At 53.8% G+C, this 27,800-nt stretch overlaps 2 protein-coding genes across 2 annotated transcripts; both read left to right on the top strand.

The window, feature by feature from the left end:
* The first annotated feature begins 17,665 nt into the window (after positions 1-17,665).
* On the top strand, positions 17,666-18,952 carry LOC136499750 (uncharacterized). Its single transcript, XM_066495291.1, has 3 exons — positions 17,666-17,994; positions 18,075-18,595; positions 18,906-18,952. The coding sequence occupies exons 1-3, from the start codon at positions 17,666-17,668 to the stop codon at positions 18,950-18,952; spliced, it is 897 nt and encodes a 298-aa protein (XP_066351388.1).
* A 130-nt stretch (positions 18,953-19,082) lies between these two features.
* On the top strand, positions 19,083-19,826 carry LOC136501261 (uncharacterized). Its single transcript, XM_066496760.1, has 2 exons — positions 19,083-19,314; positions 19,402-19,826. Exons 1-2 carry the CDS (start codon positions 19,083-19,085, stop codon positions 19,824-19,826), a joined length of 657 nt encoding a protein of 218 aa, XP_066352857.1.
* Positions 19,827-27,800: the final 7,974 nt, after the last annotated feature.

Genomic DNA, 27,800 nt, shown 5'->3' with positions numbered 1-27,800 from the left:
GGCTCACATATAGTGTGTATCTAGTTTTGTCTTTAAAACCGGGTGCTATAGGGGTCGCCATGAACTTGGCATAGCATGGCCACCCCAAGATGGCATGGTAGGACCCTAGGAAGTCCACCACCTCAAAGGTGAGGACATCTAAGTGGAAGTTGGCTCGGTCACCAAATGTGATGGGTAGGTCAATCTACCTGAGGGGTATGCCTGCATCACTGAGATCACATCGTGGAAGGGAGAGCTCACTAGGCGGAGCTCTAACTGGGGGATGCACATGGCGTTGAGGGTGTAGACGTAGAGAATGTTGAGGCCACTACCTCTGTCTGTCAGCACCTTGGTGAGGCACTTCTTGTGGACAAAGGGGTCAACGATGAGCAGGTAGCGACCCAATCGGGCAACATGGGAAGGATGATCCCTCTGATCAAAAGTGATCGGAGATTCCAACCAGCTAAGGAAAGAGGGGACGGCTGTTTCGGCGGCACATGCCTCTCTATAGCGCACCTTGTGCTGGCACTTGGAGTAGATGGCATCGGATCCCCTAAAGATCATGAGGCATTCCTCAGGGTTGGGAAAGCCATCATCATCCTTGCCTGTCGTGCCTCCTTTCTTGGCCGCTGCCTCCTTGCCCTTTCCTTCCTTTGGCCCACCGACCTATCGCAGAAAGTGCTTGAGGAGCTCATAGTCCTTGTAGAGGTGCTTGACAGGGTGGGCATGGTTGGTGCATGGACTCTCCATGAGCTTGTTGAAGTGGTCGAGCAGGCCCTGCTAGGGCTGCTTGCCCGCACGATCGGTCATGGCGACCAAAGCAGAGTTGGCTGGTTGGCGCCGATCCTTCTTGTTCTTTTTTTGACCTTAGCATGGAGGGGCCCTCGCCTTGGTCCTCACGCTTGGCCTTACCCCTGTCTCGGTCTCCGCTAAAGACTACTCCAACCGCCTCCTCGCCGGAGGCGTGGTTCGTGGTGATGTTGAGCAGGTCGCAGGTGGTATGGGGCTTCAGACAGCCGAGCTTGTGGATCAAGGACTCATAGGTTGTCCCGAAGAGGAACGCATTGATGATGTCTACATCAACGACATCAGGAAGGGAGTTGCACCATTTTGAGAACCTATGGATGTAATCCTATTAGGACTTATTGGGCTCCTACTGGCAGCTCTTGCGGTCCTAGGAATTCCTAGGCCAGACATATGTCCCCTAGAAATTCCTGATGAAGATCCTCTTGAGATCCGCCCAGTCACGGATGCTGTCCGATGGGAGGAATTTGAGCCATGCTTGAACATGCTCCCCCATGCAGATGGGGAGGTATTGAATGATGAAGTGGCGATCATCCACTTCTCCAGCTCGGAAGGCGAGCCAGAAGTCTTCGAGCCATATACCGGGATTTGTTTCTATGGTAGAACCTCCTAAATTATAGGTCCCACATGCACCTATCACTGTCCAATGACCTCTGACGACTATGCATATGTTCCTGGTAACTTAAGAAGACTGTCGGGTGTCCACGGGGAACCTCAAATCATCCATGATTTCTGAGCAGGATCCCATTACAAAGTCAATGTAGTATTACAATAGTTATTCAAATAGATACATCAGAGTAATGTAGCGGAAGTCTTACAATAACTTAGTTTACAAACCAGTTGTTTCAAACCTTACAAACTAAGTTCTATTATTATTACAAACCATAGTAGTGGAGTGGCATTAGTAACATAATACAAACACACAATATAAGTACCCTACCCAAGGGTCACCCATTTACTCGGCATCATCGATCGAAACAATAGTCATGCAGCATGGTCCAAGACAGACCTGCTCATGAGGCTCACCTGCAACAAGGGTCAATGAACCCTGAGTACAAAAGTACTCAACAAGACTTAACTGAAATAAAACTGAAAAGACTCAGGAATGCAGGCTCAGGAATTCAAGGTATGGCTTTAGCAATAATCAAAGTTCTTTTGCGTAAAAGCTCTCTAACAAGATTCTTTATATCAACATTTTTATCATCAAAAAGATCATATACAAAGCTGACATGATCCGTATTGAGATCATGAAACTTCGTATCCAACACTTTCTCAAACCTTACTCAAGTTCCAGTTATTAAACTACGATGATGAACATTGAGTTGAGTCTCCATAACCGAGGAGCAATGACGATTCGAACCGATTAAACCCAGCTGGGAATTCTACACCACACGACATATGCAGGTCCCTGACCTACATATACCAACCTACCCTCAGGTCCTCTAAAACAAGAATGGGTCTACGCCACCTGAGAATACAGTACTCCACCAATCCAGCCCATTGCCATGTGGGTACACGCTATTCCTGTCATCTCTCCACTCCCAGTGCACGGGTAGCCATTCTTGTAATAGAATCACCAAGTTAAGGCTTACCAGAGTATGTGGTTAGTACTACAAAGTCTCACCTCATGCAGTTCAACAACAGATGGGCCTCAATCGACACAGGTGGATAGAACCTGCTCACAAGACATCCATGTCTTGTGGCTCTCATACACCGAGTCCGCCTGGTCTTGATTTATTATTCCACATGCTCATATCTCATGATAACATAAGTAACCAAACGTCACCAAAGATCCATTTAAAACTTGCAGGTGACAGGTAATCACCCGACTTTTATCTATCAAAGCAAGGCTAAGCATAACTAGGCATTTACGAAGTAAAACTGGTAACAAGGTAGGTAATGCACCAATTAGGTTTTCACTCCTCCTAATCACTTAATGCAGTATTGAAAAGCAAAAGCGATATAAATTTGTAAAACACAAGGTAGGTTTAAATGCATCTGGGGCTTGCCTTGATTGGCAGGAAAAGTCAGGTTCTGGAGTCGTTCCACAGATATCAAATCTGACCTCAATAGATGGATTAACCTCCTCCTCAACTTTATTAACTACCACGTGCTCACTTTCGTTCACTACACGTAGTAACAATGCCATGTTTAACATGATGCGAGATACAAAACGTGATGCTTGATAATGGATGCGAAAGTTAAAAACTTGAATACAACTTTCCTTCGCGGTACAGTTACAAGTCAAAACTAACTAAACCTTTTTCATAACACTTATTTCAATTGCCAAGGATCATTACCAACTAATGACCCAAGGTCATCACTCAATCCAAAAATTCAAACAAAACATAAATCATTAAAGGTTACTATTTGCTTTTATGAATTAATTATTTAATTCAAAATTATGAAATAAATCAACTTGTTCTAATTGAGCTCAAAATTTTTGCAAAGGTTCATAACATGATAGCTAAGTGGCAAAACAATTTTCATAATTTTTGGATAATTATTTAAGCCTAGAAAAATCATGGAAACTCATTTATTAATTAATTGAGCAATTTTTATCACATTCAAAAGTACTGAAAAGCAACATTTCATATTTTTCCTAAATATTATACATCACAGAGAGGTCACACAAAAATTTTCATAATTTTTGGAGCACTAAATAATTCTACACAAAAATAACAAAAACTCATACTATTCATCCATTTCTGAAAAAGAAAAATTTCCATTTTTAAACCACACCGCCACTTACAGATCGACCCCACCCATCAGCACCGATCCCTGTGTTGACCACGGCGACGATGCGCGCTGACTGGCGATTCCTCACCGCCGGTGAGATCAACGGCGACGGTGAAGGCACCAACTGTTCATCACGACTAGGCGCACTTACTGATGTCACTACTTGCATCGATTACAGCTCAATACGAGCTCGACGCCAGCCATGGTGGACACGGTGGAGCGGCTATGCTATGCCGGTGAAACAAGACCAGTAGAGCTTAAATAAACTGCATGGGAAGGTTCAGCAGCTCACCCTGACGTGATTGAGCAAAAAGCGGGACCGGAGGAGCAGCAGAGAGGTAGGTTGATGGTCACAGCAGCCGCGGCGGCGCGAGCAACGACGACGGTGATGTTCCAGTGGCTGCGGCAGAAGAAATGACCAAGCAACAAGACATAAAGCACCATGACATCAAGGTGAAGCTGGATCAACACTTAGCAAGAGCAGCGGCTCACCGTAGAGCGACGGCTACGGTGAAGCACACGCGACGGCGATGCTGCCGGCCGCGAGGAAGAAAGGCAGCGAGCGACGTTCCTGGTGAAATCAGGCACCAAGGCTCAGTGATCTGGGTTCGCAAGGAGTAGGTGGAGCTAGGACAGGCTTTGCCAAGACGGTAAAGGCACTACGGCGACGGTGCAAGCACGATGGAGCAGCGACGGTGGCGACTAGAACAACAGAGGAGGAGAAAGAAGAGAACGGCGACTACGTCGGGGCTTAAAATGCGACTAGGAAGCAAAGAGAAGCCACGCAGGAGCCTCCTCCATGCCAGCGCGGAGCCGAAGGTGGCCACGGCGATGACCAGAACGCAATAGAAGCTCGCCGTCGGTGAGATGGCTTCCGCGGTTACTGTTCACCAAAATTACAAAATTGCCACTCGATTTGAAACCCAAAATACTTCCAAATTTATATGGCAACTAAAAAATCTCCAAAAATAAAAGTTGTTCCAAATTCAAAGTTCTACAACTTTGCTTTTATAACCATACCCAAATTCGGTCTATATTTTGAAATGCAAGTTTGAATTCAAAAAGGAGACATTTTAAGAATTTACACCTTTTCAAATTACTTCAAATTTTATAAAACAACTTTGAAAACTCCAAAAACCAACTTTGTACATCTCGATAAGCTCTACACTTTTGCTTTTAGTCTCAACCCCAAAATGTGCTTAGATTTTGAAATGGGGTTTTCCAGGGTAAACTTAAACGCTGAAATTAGGGTTTTCGGAAATTCAAAATAAAACCAAGATTTCAAACTTGATTCAAACCATACAAATCAACACATACAACATAAAGGTAAACTTGTTTTAGTGTATGCATATCAAAATTTTTACTAAGACCAAATGATTTGCAATGCATATGATGACATGGCAGGTTTTAGTATTTAAAACACCGGGGGTGTTACAGTTTCCCCAGTGTATCTGGCGATGTTGATGGGTGGTCGGAAGCGCTGTGGGAATGATACTTTTTGGATGTGATTGCCAAAGGCCCATTGTAACACCTCGGGTGTTTTAAATACTAAAACAGGTCATGTCATCATATGCATTGCTAATAATTTGGTCTTAGTAAAAACTTTGTTATGCATACTCTAAAACAAGTTTACCTTTATGTTGTATGTGTTGACTTGTATGGTTTGAATCAAGTTCGGAATCTTTGTATTGATTTGAATTTCCAAAAACCCTAATTTCATCATTTAAATTTACCCTGGAAAACCCTATTTCAAAATCTAAGCAAATTTTGGGGTTGAGCTTAAAAGCAAAAGTGTAGAGTTTGTCAGGGTGTATAAAGTTGATTTTTGGAGTTTTCAAAGTTGTTTTATAAAATTTGAAGTAATTTGAAAAGGCGTAAATTCTCGAAGTGTCCCCTTTTGAATTCAAACTTGTGTTTCAAAATGTAGACCGAATTAGACTATGGTTGTGAAAGCAAAGTTGTAGAACTTTGAATTTGGAACAACTTTTATTTTTGGAGATTTTTGGGTTGCTTTACAAATTTGGGAGTAATTTGAAGAAATTAGACGAGTTACAATTCGGTAATTAGTTGGAACAGTACCAGCGGGCAGCTATCACCGCCGGCGACCTTCTTCGGCGTTCTAGGCACGCCCGTGGCCTTCTTTGGCTTCATGTTGGCATGAGCAGGCGGCTGCATGTCATCTCCTTGCTTCCTGGCCACTCTACAAAGCTTGTGCCGTCGCCATTCTTCTCTTTTCCTCTCTATTTTTCCCGATGCTGCCACCATAGCTCCGTCGAGCTCGCGCCGTCGCCGTAGCACCGTTCCAGTCACAGCAAAGCTATCATAGCTCCACTTGCTCCTTGCGCACCCAGTTGACCCACCCTTGTAGCTTGACTTCATCGGGAAACATCGCTTAGTGCCTTTCTTCCTCGCGGCTGGCAGCGTCACTAGTGATCCCGCTCCACCGTGGCCGGAGCTCCGTGGTGAGCCTCTGTCCTTGCGTAGTGTTGTTCCATTTTCTCCATGTTGCCATGGTGCTTTGTGCCTCGTTGCTTGATCATTTCATCCACCGCAGCCATCGGAACATCGTCGTCGACGACAGCCTGCTCCGCCATGTCTGCACTGCTCGCCAACCCGCCTTTATGTTGTTCCTCCGGCTCGGCCATCGTCTCCAATGTGTTCGGGGTGAGCTCTTGGTGCTTCCTAGACCTTTCAATTGACCACTACAGGCCTTGTTTCACTGGCGTAGCGCAGCCGCGCTGTCATGGCCGCCATGGCCGGCGTCCTCGCCGTGATTAGTCTAGTTAGTGCCACCAATCGACGCGCTGTGATGTCGGGAACATGGTAGTGCATTGGCCATGGCCGGAGACCTCACCGGCGGCAAGTTACCGGCGGTCAAACCGCGGTCGTCACTGTTGAACGCGGGAGGTAGACGCTGACATGTGGGACCCCATTGTCAGCGACTCTGTGTTTGAAAATGGATTTTTCTATTTTGTAGAATTGAATGAATAGTACTATGATTTGTTATTTTTGTGTAAAACTATTTGGAGCTCCAAAAATTATGAAAATTTTTGTGTGACCTCTCTGTGATGTAATATATTTAGGAAAAATATTAAATGTTGATTTTCAGTACAATTTGAATGCGATAAAAATTGCTCTATTTAATTAATAAATGAGCTTCCATGATTTTTCTAGGCTTTATTATTTATCCAAAAATTATGAAAATTGTTTTGCCACTTAGTTATCATGGGATAAATCTTCATAAAAATTTTGAGCTCATTTGGAGAAAGTTGATTTATTTCATATCTTTTAATTAAATAATTAATTCATAAAAGCAAGTAGTAAACCTTAATAATTGAGGTTTTTGTTTGAATTTTGGATTGAGTGATGACCTTGGGTCATTAGTATAAGATAATCCTTGGTACTTAGAGTAAGTGTTTGGGTTTATGAAAAAGGTTCAGTTAGTTGTTGGTTTACAACTGTACCGCGAAGGAAAGTTGTATTCGAGTTATTAATTTTTGGCATCCATTGTCGAGCATCATGTTTCATATCGCGCATCATATTAAACATGGTACTGTTACTATGTGTAGTGAATGAAAGTGAGCACGTGATAGTCAATCAAGTTGAGGAGGAGGTTAATCTGTCTGTTGAGGTCGGGTTTGATAATTGTGGAACGTCTCTAGAACCAGACTTTTTCGACAACCAAGGCAAGCCCTGGATGCATTTAAACCTACCTTGTGTTTGACAAATTTGTATCGCTTTTGCTTTTTAGTACTGCATTAAGTGATTAGGAGTTGAGTGAAAACCTAATTGGTGCATTACCAACCTTGTTTTTCAATATCAACTTTGTTAACCGTTTAAATTCGAGAATGTCTAATTATGCTTAGCCATGCTTAGAACGATAAAAGTCGGGTGATTACCGGTCACCTGTGAGATATAAATGGTTTCTTGGATATGACTGGTTATTTATGTTATCATGAGATATGAGCATGTGGAGTAATAAATCTAGACCGGGCGGACTCGGTGTATGGGAGCCACAAGACATGGAGGTCTTGTGAGCGGGTTCTTTCCGCCTGTGTCGATTATGACACGTCCATTGTTGAATTGCATGAGGTGAGACTTTGTAGTACTGATCACATACTTCGGTAAGCCTTAACTTGGCTATTCTATTATGAGAATGGCTACTCGCGCACTAGGAGTGGAGAGATGTCGAGAATAGCGTGTACCCATGTGGCAATGGGCAGGATTGGTGGAGTACTATATTCTTGGGTGGCGCGGACCCGTTCTTATTTTAGAGGATCTGAGGGTAGGTTAGTATATGTAGGTCAGGGACCTGCATATGTCATGTGGTTGGGAATCCCCAGCTGGGTTTTAATCGGTTTGAATCATCGTTGCTCCTCGATTATGGAGACTCAACTCACTGTTCATCATCATAGTTAATAAATGAAACTTGAGCTGGATTTGAGAAAGAGTTTGATTGAAGTTCATGATCTCATTACGGATCATGGCAGATTCATATATGACTTTGAGATAGATTTACATGTTGAATAAAAGAATCATGTTAGAAAGCTTTTTACGCAAAAGAACTTTGTTTATTGCTAAAGCCATACCTTGAATCCCTGAGCCTGCATTCCTAAGTCTTATTAGTTTTTATTTCGGTTAAGTCTTGTTGATTACTTTTGTACTCAGGGTTCATTGACCCTTGTTGCAGGCGAGCCTCATGCGCAGGTCTGCTTTGGACCGTGCTATATGACTGTTGTTAAAATTGATGAGGATAAGTAAATGTGTGGCCCTTGGGCAGGGCACTTTTTTGTGTGTTATGTTTATTTTACTAATGCCACTCCACTACTATGGTTTGTAATAATAATCATACTTAGTCTGTAAGGTTTGAAACAACTGTTTTGTAAACTAAGTTACTGTAAGACTTCCGCTATTTCACTCTAATGTAAATTAATGAATAAACTATTGTAATACTGCAATGACTCTGTAATGGGATCCTGCTCGGAAATCATGGATGATTCGAGGTTCCCCGCGGACACCCGACAGTTTTCTTAAGTTACCGGAAACATATGCATAGTCGTCAGAGGTCAGTGGATAGTGACAAGTGCATGTGGGCCCTATAATTTATGAGGTTCTGCCACAGAGTGGTATCAGAGCAATCGTTATAAAGTCTTTGTTGTATTGTTTTACAAAAACTTCAAAACAATTTGGGACAAATAAATTTAAACTGATAATTTGGTCCAAATTGCTTCTGGCTTATCTTATTTCATTCTCACCATTCCTTATTTGATTAAAAAGGCTTTGTGTGGTAGAGTAGTAATCTTATTTTGCCCTATATAATAACAACTATTGTTTATGAGCTTTGATGTTTTTGTTCGTAAGAACGATTCATGCATCATGATTAATCCACTTGTTACTTCCTTTACCTCTGAGTCTAGGTTGGGTAGTGAGTCTGGGTGAGTTGTGTAATCCATCCTTGCTGCTCTTGAGACTGTTATGAGATTGTCTTACTATTTTGGAAATCTTGCTTTCTATAGTATGGCCCGTACCAAGGTAACACCCCGTAAGTCCATTGGACCCAAAGGAGTTCCTCGTCACTAGCTTCCTCTAGGAGTGATGGTGCTAGTAGTAGTAGCTTTAGGCCTGATCCCTAGGCAGAGATATAGAGGCTTTCAGCAGAGTTAGCACAGGCTACTAGAGATAGGGCCTTGGATATCATTCAGGTGGGCAAGTTACAGAATCAATTGAAGTGTCTCACCACCGCTCATAAGAACTACGAGCGTATGTTAGTTCGTATGGTAGAAGGAAGAAATGAAGCTTGGCATAGAGAAGATGTAGGTAGAGCCCAAGCTCATGAGTTAGAATTCTATGTAGAAGACTTAGAAGAATATTCTACCAATCTGCATAATGAAGTCCATAGGTTGAACAACCTTTTGGATCCAAATCATGAACCTCAGGCAGATGCAATGGACCCTGGTGTCATCATTGCTGACAATGATGAACTTGAAGAGGAAGAAGAATAAGATCCAGAAGAATTAGTGATGGTCGATGAGAGTGATAATGAAGGCGGAAATGTTTCCGGAATGGATACCGATCATGAGGTTTGAGGTGATCGAGGAGAAGAGTAGAGATGTAAAATATTGAGTTCTAGTTTAGTTGGGTAGTCTTGCTTAAGTTCGAACTTGTGTTTAAATAAGTGAGTCCTATGTAATGCGGTTGTAGCTAGCTCTTTTAACAGTTCAATAAATGGTTGTGAATAAAGTTTGGTTTATTATGAACAGATGCGTCGTACTCAGGGTTCGAATGTTCCTGGTTCTTCATAAGATGAGGATGGTATTCCTAATCTGCCACCAGTTCCACCAAATTTGGCTGATGCTATTGCAGCACTAGTCAATGTGACTATGGAGAATGCTCGATTGCTTTGAGAGTTAGCTCAAAGTAATCAGAACATGATGTAAGGGAACTGTGGTCGCAATCATCATAGGCAAGAAGTTACATATGTTGATTTCACCGATACAAGACCACCAGTGTTCACTAAGGCTGATGAACCACTGGAAGCTGATGATTGGCTTCGTACCATGGAGCAGAAGTTTGACCTCATTCCATACATGGAGTTCTAGAAGCCTGTTTTTGCTGCTCAACAGCTTAGAGGTGCAGCAGGTGCTTGGTGGGCAAACCTTGTGGCTATGCAACCCGCAGGTGTTCAGTTAACTTGGGCAGAGTTCCGCACTACTTTCCGTGCCCATTATATTCTAGAGGGAGTTATGGCCATGAAGCTTGATGAGTTTCTTGCTTTGAAGTAAGGTGATCAAACGGTCATGCAGTATGTGGGCAAGTTCAATCACCTTTCACAGTATGCACCTGAGCATGTTAACACAGATGCCAAGAAGAAGTGGTTCATGCGGAGTCTAAATACCAAACTTTATACAATGATGACTACCTGTACCAATGTCACATATCATGAGGCAGTCAACATTGCTATTGCATTCGAGGAGAAATATCGGTAGCATAATTAGATTAAAAAGAAAAAGAGTGTGCCATCTGGATCTTTCAGTGGTAATCAAAAGAGACAGAAAATAATCTATCATCTAGTGAATCACTATCGTCCTCCTTATCGCCCGCCGCAGTCCCAAGCCGGTCAATGACAAAATGTCAGTCCTGCTACAACTAACCAGAACCCTCAATAGTCAAATGTTCCTGGTGTTCGTGCTTCAACACCCCAAGGCCACCATTACCCATGTTTCAATTGTGGGAAGTCAGGTCATTTCTCCAGGGAATGTCCGTATCCTAAGCAATATAACCCAAATTTTTAGAAGGGTCCTAGAAATCAACAACAGGGTCAAGCCCAGAATAAGAGCAACAACCAAAATGCTTAGAAGGGCAAAGATGAAAAGATGGCAGGGCAGGTTTTCTATATTTAGGCCAGGGAGATTCTAGAAGGGGAGCCCGTGATGCTGGGTATGTTTCCTATCGCCAATCATCCTGCAGTTATGTTTTTTGATTCTGGTGCATCTCATACATTCATTAATAGAACCTTTGTCATAAAGCATGAAATTCCAATTGGGGTAACAAAGGAAAATTTCTTTATACAGTTGCCCAGGGGATGTCTGTGTACTAAGGAAATGGTGTACCAGGTACCCATAAACCTGGGTGGGCAAATTTTTCCCACTACCATGATTATTCTCGAGGATTAGGATATAGATGTGATCTTGGGAATGAATTGGATGTATCAGCATAAGGCTGTTATAGATGCTTTGAATAGGACAATAAGGTTGAGTTTGCCAGATAGTAATTCTCAGCTTCTTATCCAACTTCCAACCTTAAGGAGATCAGTGGAAAAAGTTTGTGCAACTTCCGTCAAGGAGATTAGAGATATCTCGATAGTTTGTGAATTCCCTGTTGTTTTTCCTAAAGATTTACTCGGTCTACCACCTGATAGGGATGTTCAGTTTAACATAGATCTAAAGTCTAGAACAGCTCTGATCTCTCGGAGAGCTTATAGGATGCCTCCCTAGGAATTAGCTGAATTGAAGACTCAGTTGCAAGAGTTGATTGATAAAGGATTTATCCAACCTAGTTCATCACCTTGGGGATGTCCTATAATTTTTGTGAAGAAGAAAGATGAGACTCTAAGGTTATGTGTCGACTATCATCCATTGAATGAAGTAACCATTAAGAATAAATATCCCTTATCTCGGATAGATTTACTTTTTGATCAGTTGGCTGGAGCCAAAGTTTTCTCCAAGATCGATTTGAGGTCAGGTTTGTCGGTGTTTTGGAACCGGGGGTCCCTCAACCAACGAGTGAATTTGTACTGTGTGTCCCTAATCCCGGATGGTGATGCAAAGAGACACAAGGTTTATACTGGTTCGGGCAGTCGAGGCCCTACGTCCAGTCTGAGAGATTGATCTTGTATTCCTTGCACCGGAGTGCTCGTGGTAGGGGGTTACAAGCTGAGTGAGAGAGGGAGCTAGCCCCAGGTCTCGGCGAGGGTGGTGCGAACTGCTTGGGACGTTGCTCCCAAGCAGCGTGGAAGTGCGTGATTCTATCGGTGTGTTTGTCCTCCTGCCCCCCAGAAATGGCCCTGGCTACCTCCTTTTATAGTTACAAGGAGGAAGCGAGAGGTACATGAGAAGGCTACTATTTGCTGACGTATTCCGCTCCCTGAAGCAGTATGGCGTCGTGGGAGTTCCAGTCGATGTCTAGTCGGTATGGTCTTCAAGGCTGACGACATGCTGCGCTCTTGTACTTTTGTTGACTTGGTGAAATGCCGAGGCCTGGTGGCTGCTGTAGTAGGCTGTGTCGAGACCTATCGCGCTGAGGCCGAGACCCACTGTGCCGAGGCCTGCTGTGCCGAGGCCTTTAGCGGGTGGCAATGTGAGGTCTGGGCGGCCATCGCCGATAGTTGATTTGGGCGGAACAGTGCCGAACATGCGTCTACAGGATACGGTGCCCTGTATCGTCAGTGAGGGATGGTAAAAAGGCGATTTGACCGTTGTCCTGTCGCGGCATGCTGCCGATCGTGACTTTCGTAGTGAGGGCAGCTGGGTGCATTAATTGGATGCGATAGCCTGCCAGAGTGACTTTTGAGGTGGAGGTGACGAGATTGCGGGACGAGCCCAGCCTCGGGCGAGGCGGAGCATGGCCAGTTCGCCCGAGGCCCTACCGGGAGTCTCGGGCGAGGCGGAATCCGAGGCTTCATCGGGGGTCTCGAGCGGGGCGGAGCGGTCGGTTCGCTGGCCCCGAGGTCACAGGAACCCGGTTCTGACTCCCCACGTCGTGTCCAGTCCTTGGTGCAGGAGTTTAGGCAGCACAGTAGCCGGTAACCCTTGCACAGTCCCGTCGTGGATGGCAGGGTGCTGACGTGACGGACGTCTGGTCTGCCACTGTCGCTGCACCTGCGCCGTCGTGTGATTTGTCGGAGTGGTTGAGCGCCTCGATGGGACAGTGCGGAAGTGACATGCTGGTCGTACTCGGTCTTGTGCGTCGTGGGGCTCCAGTACGGCTTGATGCAGGACATGGCGGGCGACGTGCGGGTTGCCGTGTAATGACGTCGTAGGGGGCAGCGGCTATGCCGAGGCCGAGCCATCGCGGGGGGCTCGGTGGTCATGGACCCTCAGGCTGCCGAGCCCGTGAAGCAAACTGTCGAGGTCCTTGGGGGGAGTTATTGGCCTTGGGTACTGATTCCGAGGCTACAGTAGCCCAGATGTGGCTCCCCACGCTGCATCGTCCTCGGTGCAGGAGTTGGCAGCATAGTGAGGCATGGGCGTCACGGTGGTTAGTACAGTGGCGGGTAACCCCTGCCCAGTCCTGCCTCCTGTCCCATCGGCCATTCTGCTGTACTGTGCCGGGCGTGCGGCTGTTGTCAGGGGCAGCAGTTGGCAGAGTTGTCGTGACACGACGTTTTGCCAGAGGGACGGGAGAAGGAAGAGGTGGCGGAGCGCTGCCGAGCCCGCCTTGCGCGAGACAGAGGGTCGGTGGCCCGGCCGAGGCCTTTGACGGGGAATCGGCCGAGGCCCGTGGTGAGGGGCCTCGGGCGAAGCGGAGGGTCGGCCGAGGCTCGCGGCGATGGGGCCTCGGGCGAGTCGGACAATCGGCCGAGGCCAGCAGCGTTTAGCTGGTTTCGATCTTTACGAAGTCTAAGCGGTCGTTTTTTGGATCTTGCTTAGGGTACCCCTTCTCACGGTATCCGACAGTAGCCCCCGAGCCTTGGGGGGAGTGGAGGCACTCCCCCTGAGGTTCTGACGAGAATTGGCTCTTGATAGTTCCTGTCGGGATGGTGTTTTGTCTTCGAGGTTTCGGTGGGTGCGCGCGAGCGCACCCGCCGGGTGTAGCCCCCGAGGCCCTGGAGGAGTGATTTCACTTCTCCAGGGGCTTTTTTCTCTTTCGAGTGGGGAGTTACATTGTGTTTGCCGGGCCCGTGGGTGCGAGTTCGGATCGCAGGGCCTCGACGATGCTGCGGGAAGAGCCCCTTAGCCTCCGCCTGGAGCGAGAGGGCCGTCAGGGGTTCACCCGGCTTTTTGAACGACCCTCGCGCTTCCTTTTCGCTTGGAAGGAGGGTTTGTATTGCCGAGCCCCCTCGTGTGCGAGCCCAAGTCGCTGGGATTCGGCAATGTGTCGCAGGAAGAGTCCCTTAGCCTCTGCACGGAGCAAGAGGGCCGTCAGGGATTCTCCTGACTTTTTGTTCGACCCTCGCGCTTCCTTTTCGCTCGGAAGGAGGGTTTGTATTGCCGAGCCCCCTCGTGTGCGAGCCCAAGTCGCTGGGATTCGGCAATGTGTCGCAGGAAGAGTCCCTTAGCCTCTGCACGGAGCAAGAGGGCCGTCAGGGATTCTCCTGACTTTTTGTTCGACCCTCGCGCTTCCTTTTCGCTCGGAAGGAGGGGTGGAAGATGCCACGCTACCCTCGGTGGGCGCGAGCGACGGCATTTCCGGTGAGCTGTTATCGGGTAAGTCCGAGTGGAGGCCCGTACCCCGTTCGCTGGGGGTCGGCTAGCGGTCCGGAGACGCGCTCCAAGAGTACCGGAGGGTTTCTCTAGTGGGTGCCGAGGCCGTTCGCTGGGCCTCGGTGGCTCGGTGCCTCCCTACGGTGGGATCCCATTCGGAGACTTCCCTGCCGGTCTCGGACACGACACAGGGCATCCCAAGCGTCTCGCTTGCTTGGGCCTCGGCCTCGCATAGGCTCGCCCGTAGTCGCCCCTGACTCTGTTGTCCTGGGGCGGCTGTCGAAACCCCTGAGGGCCCAGCCTTCGAACCCCTGGACCGTAACGGGCTTGGGTCGCTTGTCTTTATCTCAGGGTGCAGGAAGAGCCCCCGAGCCTCCGCACGGAGCGAGAGGGTGGTCAGGGGTCCTCCCGTCTTTTTTGCCCGTCCCCCGCCCGTCCTTTTCGCTCGGACGGGGGGGGGGGCTGTTTGCCGAGCCCACTCGTGTGCGAGCCTGAGCTGCTGGGTCTCGGCAAAGTTGCAGGAGGGCCCCCGAGTCTCTCGCGCGGAGCGAGAGAGCGGTCAGAGGTCCCCTGGCTTTTGGTTCGCCCCTCGCGTGTGAGGGTCTGACTGCCGAGCCCCCCTCGGGTGCGAGCCTAGGTCGCGGGGTCTCGGCGTCTTTTTGCAGAAGGAGCTCCCTAGCCTCTGCACGGAGCAAGAGGGCCGTCAGGAGTTCTTCCGGCTTTTTGAACGACCCTCGCGCTTCCTTTTCGCTTGGAAGGAGGGTTTGTATTGCCGAGCCCCCTCGTGTGCGAGCCCAAGTCGCTGGGATTCGGCAATGTGTCGCAGGAAGAGTCCCTTAGCCTCTGCACGGAGCAAGAGGGCCGTCAGGGATTCTCCTGACTTTTTGTTCGACCCTCGCGCTTCCTTTTCGCTCGGAAGGAGGGTTTGTATTGCCGAGTCCCCTCGTGTGCGAGCCCAGGTCGCTGGGACTCGGCAACGTTTTGCAGGAAGAGTCCCTTAGCCTCTGCGCGGAGCGAGAGGGCCGTCAGGGATTCTCCTGACTTTTTGTTCGACCCTCGCGCTTCCTTTTCGCTCGGAAGGAGGGGTGGAAGATGCCACGCTACCCTCGGTGGGCGCGAGCGACGGCATTTCCGGTGAGCTGTTATCGGGTAAGTCCGAGTGGAGGCCCGTACCCCGTTCGCTGGGGGTCGGCTAGCGGTCCGGAGACGCGCTCCAAGAGTACCGGAGGGTTTCTCTAGTGGGTGCCGAGGCCGTTCGCTGGGCCTCGGTGGCTCGGTGCCTCCCTACGGTGGGATCCCATTCGGAGACTTCCCTGCCGGTCTCGGACACGACACAGGGCATCCCAAGCGTCTCGCTTGCTTGGGCCTCGGCCTCGCATAGGCTCGCCCGTAGTCGCCCCTGACTCTGTTGTCCTGGGGCGGCTGTCGAAACCCCTGAGGGCCCAGCCTTCGAACCCCTGGACCGTAACGGGCTCGGTGCCTGGTTCCTTTGCCTGAAAGGAATCGGGTGGGGGTTACCTCTCTCCCTGCGGTTAGCAACGGCAGGCGCGCCTTTTGAGGCAGCTTTTTCGGGGAGGTGGAACGGCGCCTGCTGCTGCTGCGGTTGGGCGTGACGTGGCGTCAGTCGACGGGACGTAACTGCACGCGCAATTAATGAGGAGGGAGTGGGCGGTAAGACCGGATCTGGATAACCGCGCCGGATTTCCTGGGGGAAACTTCCCCGATTTCGTCGCCCGGTGGTTTCGATTCGTCCCTGCATAAATACGCAAACAGCCTCGCCCTCTCCCTCCTTACCTTTTCCGCGTTCGCTTTTGCTGCCTCCGTGCCGTCGCTGAGAGCATAGAGCGCCGGGGAAGAAAAGTGCGAGGGCGAGAGATCGAAAGAGAGAGGGAGAGAGATTACCGCCGTAGCAGCGTCCTCCGCCGCGCAATGGCTGGTGGTCCCGTCATCCTCCCGGCGGATCCCTGGGAGCGGTCCGACGTCACCGAGGAGAAGCTGCAGTCGCTCGTGGAGGCCGGTCTTCTTCGCCCGATCACCGACCCCGACGAGCCGGAGTGGATTGCTCCGGGGGACGAGTCGGAGCCGAGGCCGCGCGACGGTTACGTGGTGAGCTTCGTCGTCTTCCACGAGCGAGGCTTCGGGTCGCCGGCGGATAGCTTCATGCGGGCACTCCCGCACTACTATGGCGTGGAGCTGCACAATTTCAGCCCCAACTCCATCGCGCAGGCGGCCATCTTCGTCGCCGTCTGCGAGGGGTATCTGGGGATCGCTCCCCACTGGGAGTTGTGGCTCCATTTGTTCCGAGCGACGTTCACCTCCAAGCCGGGGGGAACGAGGGGGGCTCGGAAGGCGCAGAGGGCCGGCGGCTGCACCCTCCACGTGCGCCAAGACCGGCAGTCCCTCTACATCCCGGCCCAGCTGTCAACGTCCAACCGTCGTTGGTATGACGGCTGGTTCTACCTCCGCAACGACGGCGGAGGACTTCCCCCTTATACCGGGCGGGTTGTAGAGAGTCAACCGGAGAAATGGGGGTACGGCGTCATCAAGGTCGACCAGCCTAGGCTGGAACCGCTCTTGAGGGCCTTGGGGAAGCTGCGTGACTGCGGCCTTTCGGCGGCCGTGGTCGTGGCGGCCTTTCACCGCCGGAGGGTGTTGCCGCTAATGGCCCGGCGGCGGCGGCTGTTCGAGATGACGCCGAGCGACCCGGTCGCCGGTATCAAGATGTCCGCCTTCGCCCTTACCGATGACGAGACCCTGCGTCGGGTGAGGGAGGCGGTAGACGGGAAGCCGAGGCTCGATGACTTGATGCCGTTCCCGATGCGCCCGTCGCGGGGGTATGTCTCGCTGGTAAGTTGGATGTTGTCGAGGCTTTCGCGTCCTTCTTGTTTTTCGCCTTTTTGGTCTGTTGTCTTACTTCGTCGTTCTCACAGGGGATAAGAGACGTGCGAGGCTCCCCGCCGCCCGTTCCTGAGGACGCCCGGCGGCGATCCGTGAACAGGGCGCGTGCCGAGGAGGAGAAGAAGAAGAAAGATGCCCAGGAGGCGAAGCGCACGAAGAAGATCCTCGCGCGCGAAAAGCTGGACGCCCGTCGCCGGCGCCAGAGGCTCGACGGTCTCCCTTTGGAGCCGTCTCCCTCGTCGTCGGTGTCGGATTCTTCGAGCGACGGCGGTGGGCGCGAGGTGGGGACGGCCTGCCTGGAACACCTCCCCGACATCAGGGAGATGGTTCCCGGGGCGCCGGCAAGGAGCCTGACGCCCCTAGGAGGAGGAGGAGGTGTCCCGGGGCCAGTGGTGGCCCGTCCCGGCGCCGAGGCCGGCACACCCGAGGCGCGGGTGTCGGAGGAGCGTGCCGTCGGCCCGATGGGTTCGACGGTGGAGGTTGAGCGGGTGACGGTGGGGGCGACCCCATTATCTCCGCGAAGGGTCGAGGAGGTGCCGGGGTCCGACGGGGACCAGCTGGCGCTGGTGGACACCGAGGCCGCGCTGCTGCCACCACCGCCGCCGTTGCAGAGGAGGCGGACGGTGTCGAAGCGGTTGCATCCCCGTTCGCGGTAAGCGTCTTTCCTGGCGGAGTCCGCTTCTTGTTTGCCCCTTGGTTGCATGCTGACCTTGGGAGTGTCTTTTCTTGCAGCCAGACGCTTCTGGTGGGAGACCCTCCCTTGGCGCCCCGTAAGGCGCTCAAGGTGAACGTTAGCTCTTCCGCCCATCAGGCAGCGGAGGCGCAGGCAGGCGTGCGACGCGGCGCGGCGTCGGGTGAGGCCGTTTCGGAGGAGGCGGCTGCCCAGGAACAGGGGGCCGAGGCGGCCGCGGAGCGAGTGGAGGAGGAGGCTGCCCAGGAACAGGGGGCCGAGGCGGCCGCGAAGGAGGCTGGGGCGTCTGCTATTGCCGAGGCCACTGAGGGCGAGGCCGGAGCCCCCAAGACCTCCGACGTCAGGGCGGTGGACGCCGAGGCCATCAAGGTAGAGATGGCGGAGGCCAGAGCCCTCGGGTCCGTCGAGACCGAGGCGATGGAGGTGGAGACGGGGCAAATTTTGGCGCCGCCCCTGGTTCAGACAATCTCGTCTGATGATTCCTCCCGAGGGAAGGAGGCGGCGGACGTCCGAGGCGGCCAGTGCCGCGGAGCAAGCAAGTCCCAGATCCCTGCCGAGGGGAGTTCGGCTCTTGTCCCGCTACGGCCCGAGCCCCGTGGGTGGAACTTCCCGCGTGTTTTCTGGCGGGACCAGGCTGATCCCGAGGGGGAGCCTGTGTTCGCCCTTGAGGACGTCGCCGAGGGGGGGCGTTGGGATACCCTCGAGGAGTATCGCCAATTGGCAGTGCGGTCGCTGCAGACAGCGATGACCATTATGGGTCAGGACTTGCCCGGTGTCACGCGGGTAAGTACTTTCCCCTCTCGTGCCGCGTTGTTTTCTCTCCGAGCCCGCTCGCAGTGTTTTGACGTGTGTTTTTTGTTTTGCCTCCTTAGGAGCTCGAGACCCGATCCCTTGGGAAATCGGTGTTCCTGCGAAATGAGAGGGATATCTGGGACCAGCTCCGGCGCCAGAAGGGCTTGCTTGCCGATGCCCAGGGACTATTGTCGGCGCGGAGTGCGGAAGTGGAGGACCTCCGCCTTCGTTGTGCCGACATTCAGGCGGAGTTGGCCATGGCTAAGGAGCAGTCCGCCCCTCTGGTGGCCAAGATCAAGGAACTGGAGGAGGAGCGAGACTCCTTCAGGCTTCGGGCCCAAGAAGCGACGGCCTCTGCGAAGGCTACAGCCGGGCAGCTGGGTGCGGAGCAGAGCGAGCATCAGGCGACAAAAGTCGCCCTGGCAGAGGCTACCAAGGCGGCCGAGGCCTCTCGGGTCGAGGTCTCAGCCTGGAAGGGCAAGGCCGAGGGTAAGTTCCGCTGAACCATGTTCCTCGTTCCATTTGCTCTTTTTGTCCTGGTTCGCGCTTGACTCCTGACCCCTTGCTGCGACGTAGATCTGGAGAAAGAGGCCTCCCAGGCGGCTGAGGCCTCCGTCGCGGCGCAAGCAGCGCTGGATGTCGAGGTCCGGGAGCACGAGGCGCTGCGCAGCGCTGTCCGGTCTGCCTGCGAGGCTCTGGACGTCGAGGAGGTCCAATCAGCTAGCTCCCTTGGGAGCCGCCTCATCGCGTTGAGCGGCCACGTCCGCGAGAGACTCCGAGGGGCGTTGCACACGGGTGTCAAGCGCGCCCTGGCCGTCGTCTCCTCGCACTACGCCATCAACCTCGAGGCTGTCAGCGACGGCTACGTGTTGCCAGAAGATGACGAGGAGGCTGATGCAGAGGTCGTGAGGCTGTTGGAGGCGGCCGAGGCACCTGGCACCGCGTTGGCCAAGCTGTTCGAAGAAGAGGTGGTCCCTCCCGCGCCAGCCGCCGATCCTTGAGCTTTGACCTGGGCCAAAAGGGGCCATGTAACCGAATCGAGTTAGTTGCCGAATCGTGACGTTTTTTGTGGCCGTCGAGGCCCTTAAAGTATTTGCGTATGTGTGCTTCTTAACCGTTTTCCATTCTATTTCTAAGTTCGTGCCCTCTGTCTCGATCGCGAAGAAATCCCTCGGAACCTAAGCCGTCCTTCGGCGAAGGGTGGTGAGGGAGCTGCCGTAGCCCAGAGGCGTAGGCCGTTCTCACGACCCGGCCGGCCCTTTGGCCTCCAGACAGGCTTTTGGTCTTTGGGTTTCTTGCGAAGGTCCCGTCGGAGCGCGAGAGAGTTTGGCGTGGAAATTTTCGGAAAAACGGTTGAGAAATGGTGTCCGGGACTTAGGGGGGTTCCCCCTTTTTAGCCCCCGAGGGAGGCTCGACTTTGCAGAGGCAGAGCCGAGTCTCCCTTATTGCGTTATAGTGACGTCGAGCCCCTATCGATAGACAACCTCTCTGCAAAGAACTTCCTCGGAACCTAAGCTGTCCTTTGGGCGAAACGGTGGTGAGGGAGCTGCCGTAGCCCAGAGGCATAGGCCGTTCTCACGACTCGGCCGGCCTTTTCGCCCTTGAGACGATCTTTCGGTCCTTGGGTTCTATACAGCCGATTTGTCTATAAGGGGGTTCCTCGAAAGATTATAACAATTAAAGAACGCTTCTTTATTTATTTCGAGGAACAATGTAAACAACGTTTGGAAATTTAAGGGTAGAAACGACGTAGCTGTTCTATGTTCCAAGCGTTGGTGAAGATTTCGCCCTTCTCGTTGGCTAACTTGTAGGTCCCGGGCTTCAGCACTTGAGCGACGATATACGGCCCCTCCCAGGGTGGGGTCAGCTTGTGGCGGCCCTTGTTGCTCTGCCTCAGTCTCAGCACTAGGTCGCCCACCTTCAGGTCCCGGCTTTGGACGCGCCGGGCTTGGTAGCGTCGTAGGGCTTGCTGATACCTGGCTGAGTGTAGTAGCGCGACGTCGCGGGCTTCCTCCAGTTGGTCGAGGGCGTCTTCGCGGGCAGTGCGGTTGCTTTGCTCGTTGTACGCCTGTAGCCTCGGGGAGCCGTATTCTAAGTCAGTGGGGAGGATGGCCTCGGCTCCATAGACCAGGAAGAACGGTGTGAATCCCGTGGCTCGGCTCGGGGTATTTCTTAGGCTCCAGATGACTGACGGGAGTTCGGCAAGCCATTTCTTGCCAAACTTCTTCAACTGGTTGAATATTCTTGGCTTAAGGCCTTGTAGGATCATGCCGTTGGCACGCTCTACTTGGCCATTCGTCCTTGGGTGCCCTACGGCCGCCCAGGCCACCCGGATGTGGTGGTCGTCGCAAAACGTTAGGAACTTGCGCCCGGTGAATTGTGTCCCATTGTCAGTGATGATGGTGTTAGGAACCCCGAACCTGTGGATGATATCCGTAAAGAACAGCACCGCTTGCTCGGATTTGATCTGAGCGATCGGACGAGCCTCGATCCATTTAGAGAATTTGTCGATAGCTACCAGCAGATGGGTATAGCCCCCGGGTGCCTTCTGCAGAGGCCCAACCATGTCCAGTCCCCACACAGCGAATGGCCATGTGATGGGGATGGTTTGGAGGGCTTGGGCCGGGAGGTGCGTCTGTCGAGCATAGTACTGGCATCCCTCGCAGGTGCGTACTAGCTTTGTGGCGTCGGCCACCGCTGTTGGCCAATAGAAACCTTGGCGGAAGGCGTTACCTACGAGCGTCCGAGGCGCCGCGTGGTGCCCGCAGACTCCCGCGTGTAAGTCCTGAAGTAAGGATTGGCCAGCCTCGGTGGTGATGCATCGTTGGAGAATACCAGATGGGCTGCGCCTATATAACTCGCCGTCGCAGAGGACGTAAGTCTTGGCGCGTCGCGCAAGCCGTCGGGCTTCGGTTCTGTCAGCAGGAAGCTCTCCTCGGACGAGGCGATCAAGGAGAGGGACTCGCCAGTCCGTTCCTTGGTCGGTCTTGGGAGGCTCTTCGTCAATCGCCATCGCCTCGGGCTCGGCTGGCGGGGTCTCGGCGGCAGAGGGGGCCTCGAGCCCTGCGGTGGGCTCGGCCGATGGGTCCTCTTCCGTCGCCGAGGCGTAGTCGACGGACGGCTTGTGGAGGTCTCTGGCGAAGACGTTCGGAGGGGCCGGGGTCCGTGCCGACGCCATCTTTGCCAGTTCGTCCGCGGCCTCGTTGAACTTTCGTGCAACGTGGTTGAGTTCGAGACCGTCGAACTTGTTCTCCAGACGACGTACCATCGCGCAGTACGCCTTCATTTTGGGGTCGTGGCAGCTTGACTCTTTCATCACCTGATCGACGACGAGCTGCGAATCACCCCGTACGTCGAGACGTCGTACTCCAAGTTCGATGGCGATTTGCAGGCCGTTGACGAGGGCCTCGTATTCGGCGACATTGTTGGAGGCGGCGAAGTGAAGCCGGATCATGTAGCGCATGTGTATTCCGAGGGGCGAGACCAGGAGCAGGCCCGCGCCGGCCCCAGTCTTCATCAGAGACCCGTCGAAGTACATGGTCCAGCATTCTGATTGGATTTGAACGGGTGGCAGCTGTGTGTCGGTCCACTCGGCTACAAAGTCGGCCAGGACCTGTGATTTGATCGCTTTCCGAGGCGCGAAAGACAAGGTCTCCCCCATGAGTTCGACAGCCCATTTGGCTATTCTACCCGAGGCCTCCCGGTTTTGGATTATCTCTCCCAGAGGAAAAGACGACACCACAGTCACCGGGTGGGACTCGAAGTAGTGACGCAGCTTGCGTCGAGCCAAGACTATGGCGTAAACTAACTTCTGGATGTGCGGGTAACGTGTCTTAGTCTCGGAGAGCACTTCGCTGATGAAGTAGACAGGTCGCTGGATGGGCAGAGCGTGTCCCTTCTCCTGCCTCTCGACGACTACGGCCGCGCTGACCACTTGGGTCGTCGCGGCGACGTAGAGTAAGAGGTGTTCGCCCTCGGTGGGCGGAACCAGGACGGGGGGGTTGGTGAGCAGTGCTTTGAGCCTGGCGAGGGCTTCCTCGGCCTCGGCGGTCCAAGAAAAGCGCTCGGCCTTTCTCAAAAGGCGGTACAGGGGCAGGCCTTTTTCGCCGAGGCGGGAGATGAAGCGGCTCAGGGCCGCAAGGCATCCCATGACCCTCTGCACGCCTTTGAGGTCTCGGATCGGGCCCATGTTGGTCACGGCCGAGACCTTCTCCGGGTTGGCCTCGATCCCACGTTCCGAGACTATGAATCCTAAGAGCATGCCTCGGGGGACCCCGAAGACACACTTCTCGGGGTTGAGCTTGATGTCCTTCTTTCTGAGACATGTGAAGGCAACCTCCAGGTCGCCGACGAGATCGCCGGCCTTCCTGGACTTGACTACGATGTCATCCACATAGGCCTCAACGGTTCGTCCGATATGTTCGCCAAAGACTTGGATCATGCACCGTTGGTAAGTGGCCCCTGCGTTTCTGAGGCCAAACGGCATGGTTACGTAGCAGTACATGCCGAATGGAGTGATGAAAGAAGTCGCGAGCTGGTCGGACTCTTTCATCTTGATTTGGTGGTAACCGGAATACGCATCAAGGAAGGAGAGGGTTTCGCATCCTGCAGTGGAGTCGACGATTTGGTCAATTCGTGGTAGTGGGAATGGGACTTTCGGGCATGCTTTATTTAGACCAGTGTAGTCCACGCACATCCTCCACTTGCCACTTTTCTTCCTGACTAGTACAGGGTTAGCCAACCACTCTGGATGGGATACTTCCTTGATGAACCCGGCTGCCACGAGCTTCTGTACTTCTTCGCCGATGGCCCTGCGCTTCTCCTCGTCAAACCGGCGCAGGCGCTGCTTTGCCGGCCTGGAGCCTGGCCGGATATCTAAGGCGTGCTCGGCGACCTCCCTTGGTATGCCTGGCATGTCCGAGGGACTCCATGCGAACATATCGACGTTCGCACGGAGAAAGTCGACGAGCACGGCCTCCTATTTGCTGTCGAGGGTGGCGCTGATCTTCAGTCCTCGGCCGTCGGGGACGGCGGGGTTCGACGGGGACGAGCTTGACAGCCTCCGCGGGCTCGAAGGCCCCGGCGCGCCGCTTGGCGTCGGGAACCTCGCCACCAAGCTGGACGAGATCGGCGATGAGGGTCTCAGCCTCCACGATGGCCTCGGCGTACTCGATGCACTCGACGTCGCAGTCGTATGCGTGCTCGTATGTGGACTCGACGGTGATGATGCCGTTGGGGCCTGGCATCTTGAGCTTGAGGTAGGTGTAGTTGGGGATCGCCATGAACTTGGCGTAGCACGGGCGCCCCAAGATGGCGTGGTAAGCCCCCTTGAATTCAACTACCTCGAAGGTGAGGGCTTCCTTACGGTAGTTGGATGGGGTGCCAAAGCAGACGGGTAAGTCGATGCGTCCGAGGGGTCGTGTGCGCTTCCCTGGCACGACGCCGTGGAAGGGCGCGGAACCACCCCGAAGCCGTGATTGGTCGAGCTCCAGGAGCTCCAGAGTGTTGGCGTAGAGGATGTTGAGGCCGCTGCCTCCGTCCATGAGTACTTTGGTGAGCCGGGTGTTGCCGATGATCGGGTCGACGACCAGCGGGTACTGCCCGGGGTTTGGAACGTAATCAGGGTGGTCATCCCGGTCAAAGGTGATTGCTTCCCGAGACCAATCGAGGTACCGGGGGGTGGCTACCCTGACCGAGAAGACCTCCCGGCGTTCCCTCTTTCGCTGGCGCGCCGTGAGGCATGCCGAGGGTCCGCCAAAGATCATGAAAGCGTTGCGTACCTCGGGAAACCCATCATCTTTATCACCGTCCCTTTCGCCGGCGCCCCTTTTCCTGGCCTCATCGTCGTCGGGGAGCCCGAGCCTGGCGTAGTAACGCCGGAGCATGGTGCATTCCTCGAGGGCATGCTTCACCGGGCCTTGATGGTAAGGACAGGGCTTCTTTAGCATGTCGTCAAATAGCCCGGGGCCGCGGGGGCCTCGGGGATTCCTGCGATCTGTTGTGGCGACGTGAACGGCCTCGAGGACCTCCTGCTTCCCCGGGCGGCCCTTCTTCTTTCTCTTAGGGGACGCGGGTGGGCGAGGCCTCGGGGGCCTCGTCCTTCTGCTTCCCCTTGGCGTCGTTGTTGGGGAAGATGGCCCCCACCGCCTCTTCGCCCGAGGCGAAGTTGGTGGCGATGTCGAGGAGCGCGGCGGCAGAGCGCGGGACGTTGCGCCCTAACTCTCGGACCAAGTCCCGACAAGTGGTGCCGGAGAGGAAAGCCTGGACGATCTCCGAGTCACCGACGCTGGGTAGCTCGGTGCACTGTTTGGAGAAGCGCCGGATGAAGTCTCGGAGAGACTCGTCCGGCTTCTGGCGGCAGTTCTTGAGATCCCAGGAATTCCCAGGGCGCACGTAAGTGCCCTGGAAGTTCCCGACGAAGATCCTAACCAAGTCGCGCCAGTCGTGGATTTGCGAGGGGGGGAGATGCTCAAGCCAGGCTCGCGCCGAGTCCGTCAAGAGTAAAGGGAGATTGCGGATGATGAGCAGATCATCGTCCGCGCCACCCAGCTGACAAGCCAGGCGATAATCGGCTAGCCATAGCTCAGGGTTCGTCTCGCCGCTATACTTGGTGAGGTTGGCCGGCTGTCGGAACCGGGCGGGGAAAGGAGCAACGCGGATGGCCCTGCTGAAGACCCGAGGTCCTGGCGGCTCAGGGGAGGGGCTGCGGTCCTCACCACTGTCGTAGCGACCGCCTCGGTGCGGGTGGTAGCCTCGGGCGGCTCCGTCGTCGTGGCGCCGTCGCCTGCCAACTACCTCGTGGTCGCCTTGTACCTCGCGTTGGTGTCCAGGTCGGTCGCGCACCGAGGGGGCCCTGTTGACCGTCGGCGCGCGAGCGGGCTCGGGACGGATCGAGGCATCCTGGCCTTGGCGAGGTCGTGCCGTGGGTTGCTCCGAAGTGCCTCCGCGCCGGCGGGAGGCGGAACTTTCGGCCTGCTGCACTGCTGCGGTCTCGAGGAGGTCGCGGAGCTCTCCGCGGACCCGTCGCCCTTCGGTGGTGGAGGGCTCGGGCATCGCTCGGATCAGCATCGCAGCAGCTGCGACATTCTGGCTAGCGCGGTTAAAGATTGGGGGTGGCTCTCCGCCCTCGTTGTCGTTGATGCGGTGATGAACGTCGCGGGCCCGCCCTCGGGCTCCTCCGCCCTCACCGCGCCCTCGCTGCTCCTGCTCGAGAGTGTCCCGGAGCTGTTGCAGAAGGAGTCGGTCCTGTTCGACCTTGGCCTGAAGCTCGCGGAGCTGCTCCAGGTCTGGGCGACGATGCCCCCCGTGGACGAGATTCTCGTTCCGTGCTGCCGGGGCTGCGAGACGCGGAGGCGTGGCACCACCCGTCCCCGCCCGGGGCGGTGAACGAGTGCCTGTCCCCTCTTCCTCTTCGCCCACCGTTGGCATCCCGAGCCCGACGTGGAAGCACTCACGGGATGGATCGTAAGTCCCTTCGTCGTCGGAGTCGGAATAGCCGAGGCAGTAGTCGCTTGCGGCCAAGAATTGGCGTAAAGCCCCAGGGTTGTGGAGTTCGGAGAAATTCACCCCGGGCCACGCCTCGTCCTCGTCCGAGGGGTCGGAGTGGGTGCTCAGGTCGAGAGCGGAGCGCTGGCGGCGTTCCGAGGGGTGCTCGTGAGCAGCAGCGTAAGCGTAGGCGTAGGAGGTGGCGGCATTTCTCAACCCAAAGGGGTATGGGAACGGGGCCGTCTCCAGATTCTGCCCCGCCGGGGTCGGTTCTTCAGGGAGTGGCGGAGCGGAGTTAGATGACTGGGCATCGTCGTAAGCCCTCGGCGATTTTCCTTTGTCCAGGCTCAGGTCAGACAGGTCCCCAGTCAGGGACCCCGTACCAACAGCTGGTCGCAGGATATCGGCGGGGAGTGTCGTGCTGCCCCGGGCTCGCGTAGCGTCGGGGTGGCCTTGCTCGCGCCGTGCCCGGCGAGCGTGGCGAGAGCGGCCGCCCGGACGCCGCCTACGCCTGGGCTGCCGGGGCGCGACTTCGTCGTCGGACGGTGGGGTTCGAGGAGTGAGGAGCACCATGTCGTACTCATGCCCTAGAGACATGAACTCTAGGCTCCCGAACCAAACTATGGTGCCGAGGCGCAATGGTCGTATGTGGTCTGCCATCCGGAACTTGCTAGGATGACGAAGCTGACACGCAGAGGCCCCTACCTGGCGCGCCAACTGTCGGTGTTTTGGAACCGGGGGTCCCTCAACCAACGAGTGAATTTGTACTGCGTGTCCCTAATCCCGGATGGTGATGCAAAGAGACACAAGGTTTATACTGGTTCGGGCAGTCGAGGCCCTACGTCCAGTCTGAGAGATTGATCTTGTATTCCTTGCACCGGAGTGCTCGTGGTAGGGGGTTACAAGCTGAGTGAGAGAGGGAGCTAGCCCCAGGTCTCGGCGAGGGTGGTGCGAACTGCTTGGGACGTTGCTCCCAAGCAGCGTGGAAGTGCGTGATTCTATCGGTGTGTTTTTCCTCCTGCCCCCCAGAAATGGCCCTGGCTACCTCCTTTTATAGTTACAAGGAGGAAGCGAGAGGTACATGAGAAGGCTACTATTTGCTGACGTATTCCGCTCCCTGAAGCAGTATGGCGTCGTGGGAGTTCCAGTCGATGTCTAGTCGGTATGGTCTTCAAGGCTGACGACATGCTGCGCTCTTGTACTTTTGTTGACTTGGTGAAATGCCGAGGCCTGGTGGCTGCTGTAGTAGGCTGTGTCGAGACCTATCGCGCTGAGGCCGAGACCCACTGTGCCTGAGGCCTGCTGTGCCGAGGCCTTTAGCGGGTGGCAATGTGAGGTCTGGGCGGCCATCGCCGATAGTTGATTTGGGCGGAACAGTGCCGAACATGCGTCTACAGGATACGGTGCCCTGTATCGTCAGTAAGGGATGGTAAAAAGGCGATTTGACCGTTGTCCTGTCGCGGCATGCTGCCGATCGTGACTTTCGTAGT

The sequence above is a fragment of the Miscanthus floridulus genome, chromosome 13 (genome assembly GCF_019320115.1).
Source record: "Miscanthus floridulus cultivar M001 chromosome 13, ASM1932011v1, whole genome shotgun sequence".
In the NCBI taxonomy this organism is placed as follows: Eukaryota; Viridiplantae; Streptophyta; class Magnoliopsida; order Poales; family Poaceae; genus Miscanthus; species Miscanthus floridulus.
This window is presented reverse-complemented; position numbering and strand designations above follow the sequence as displayed.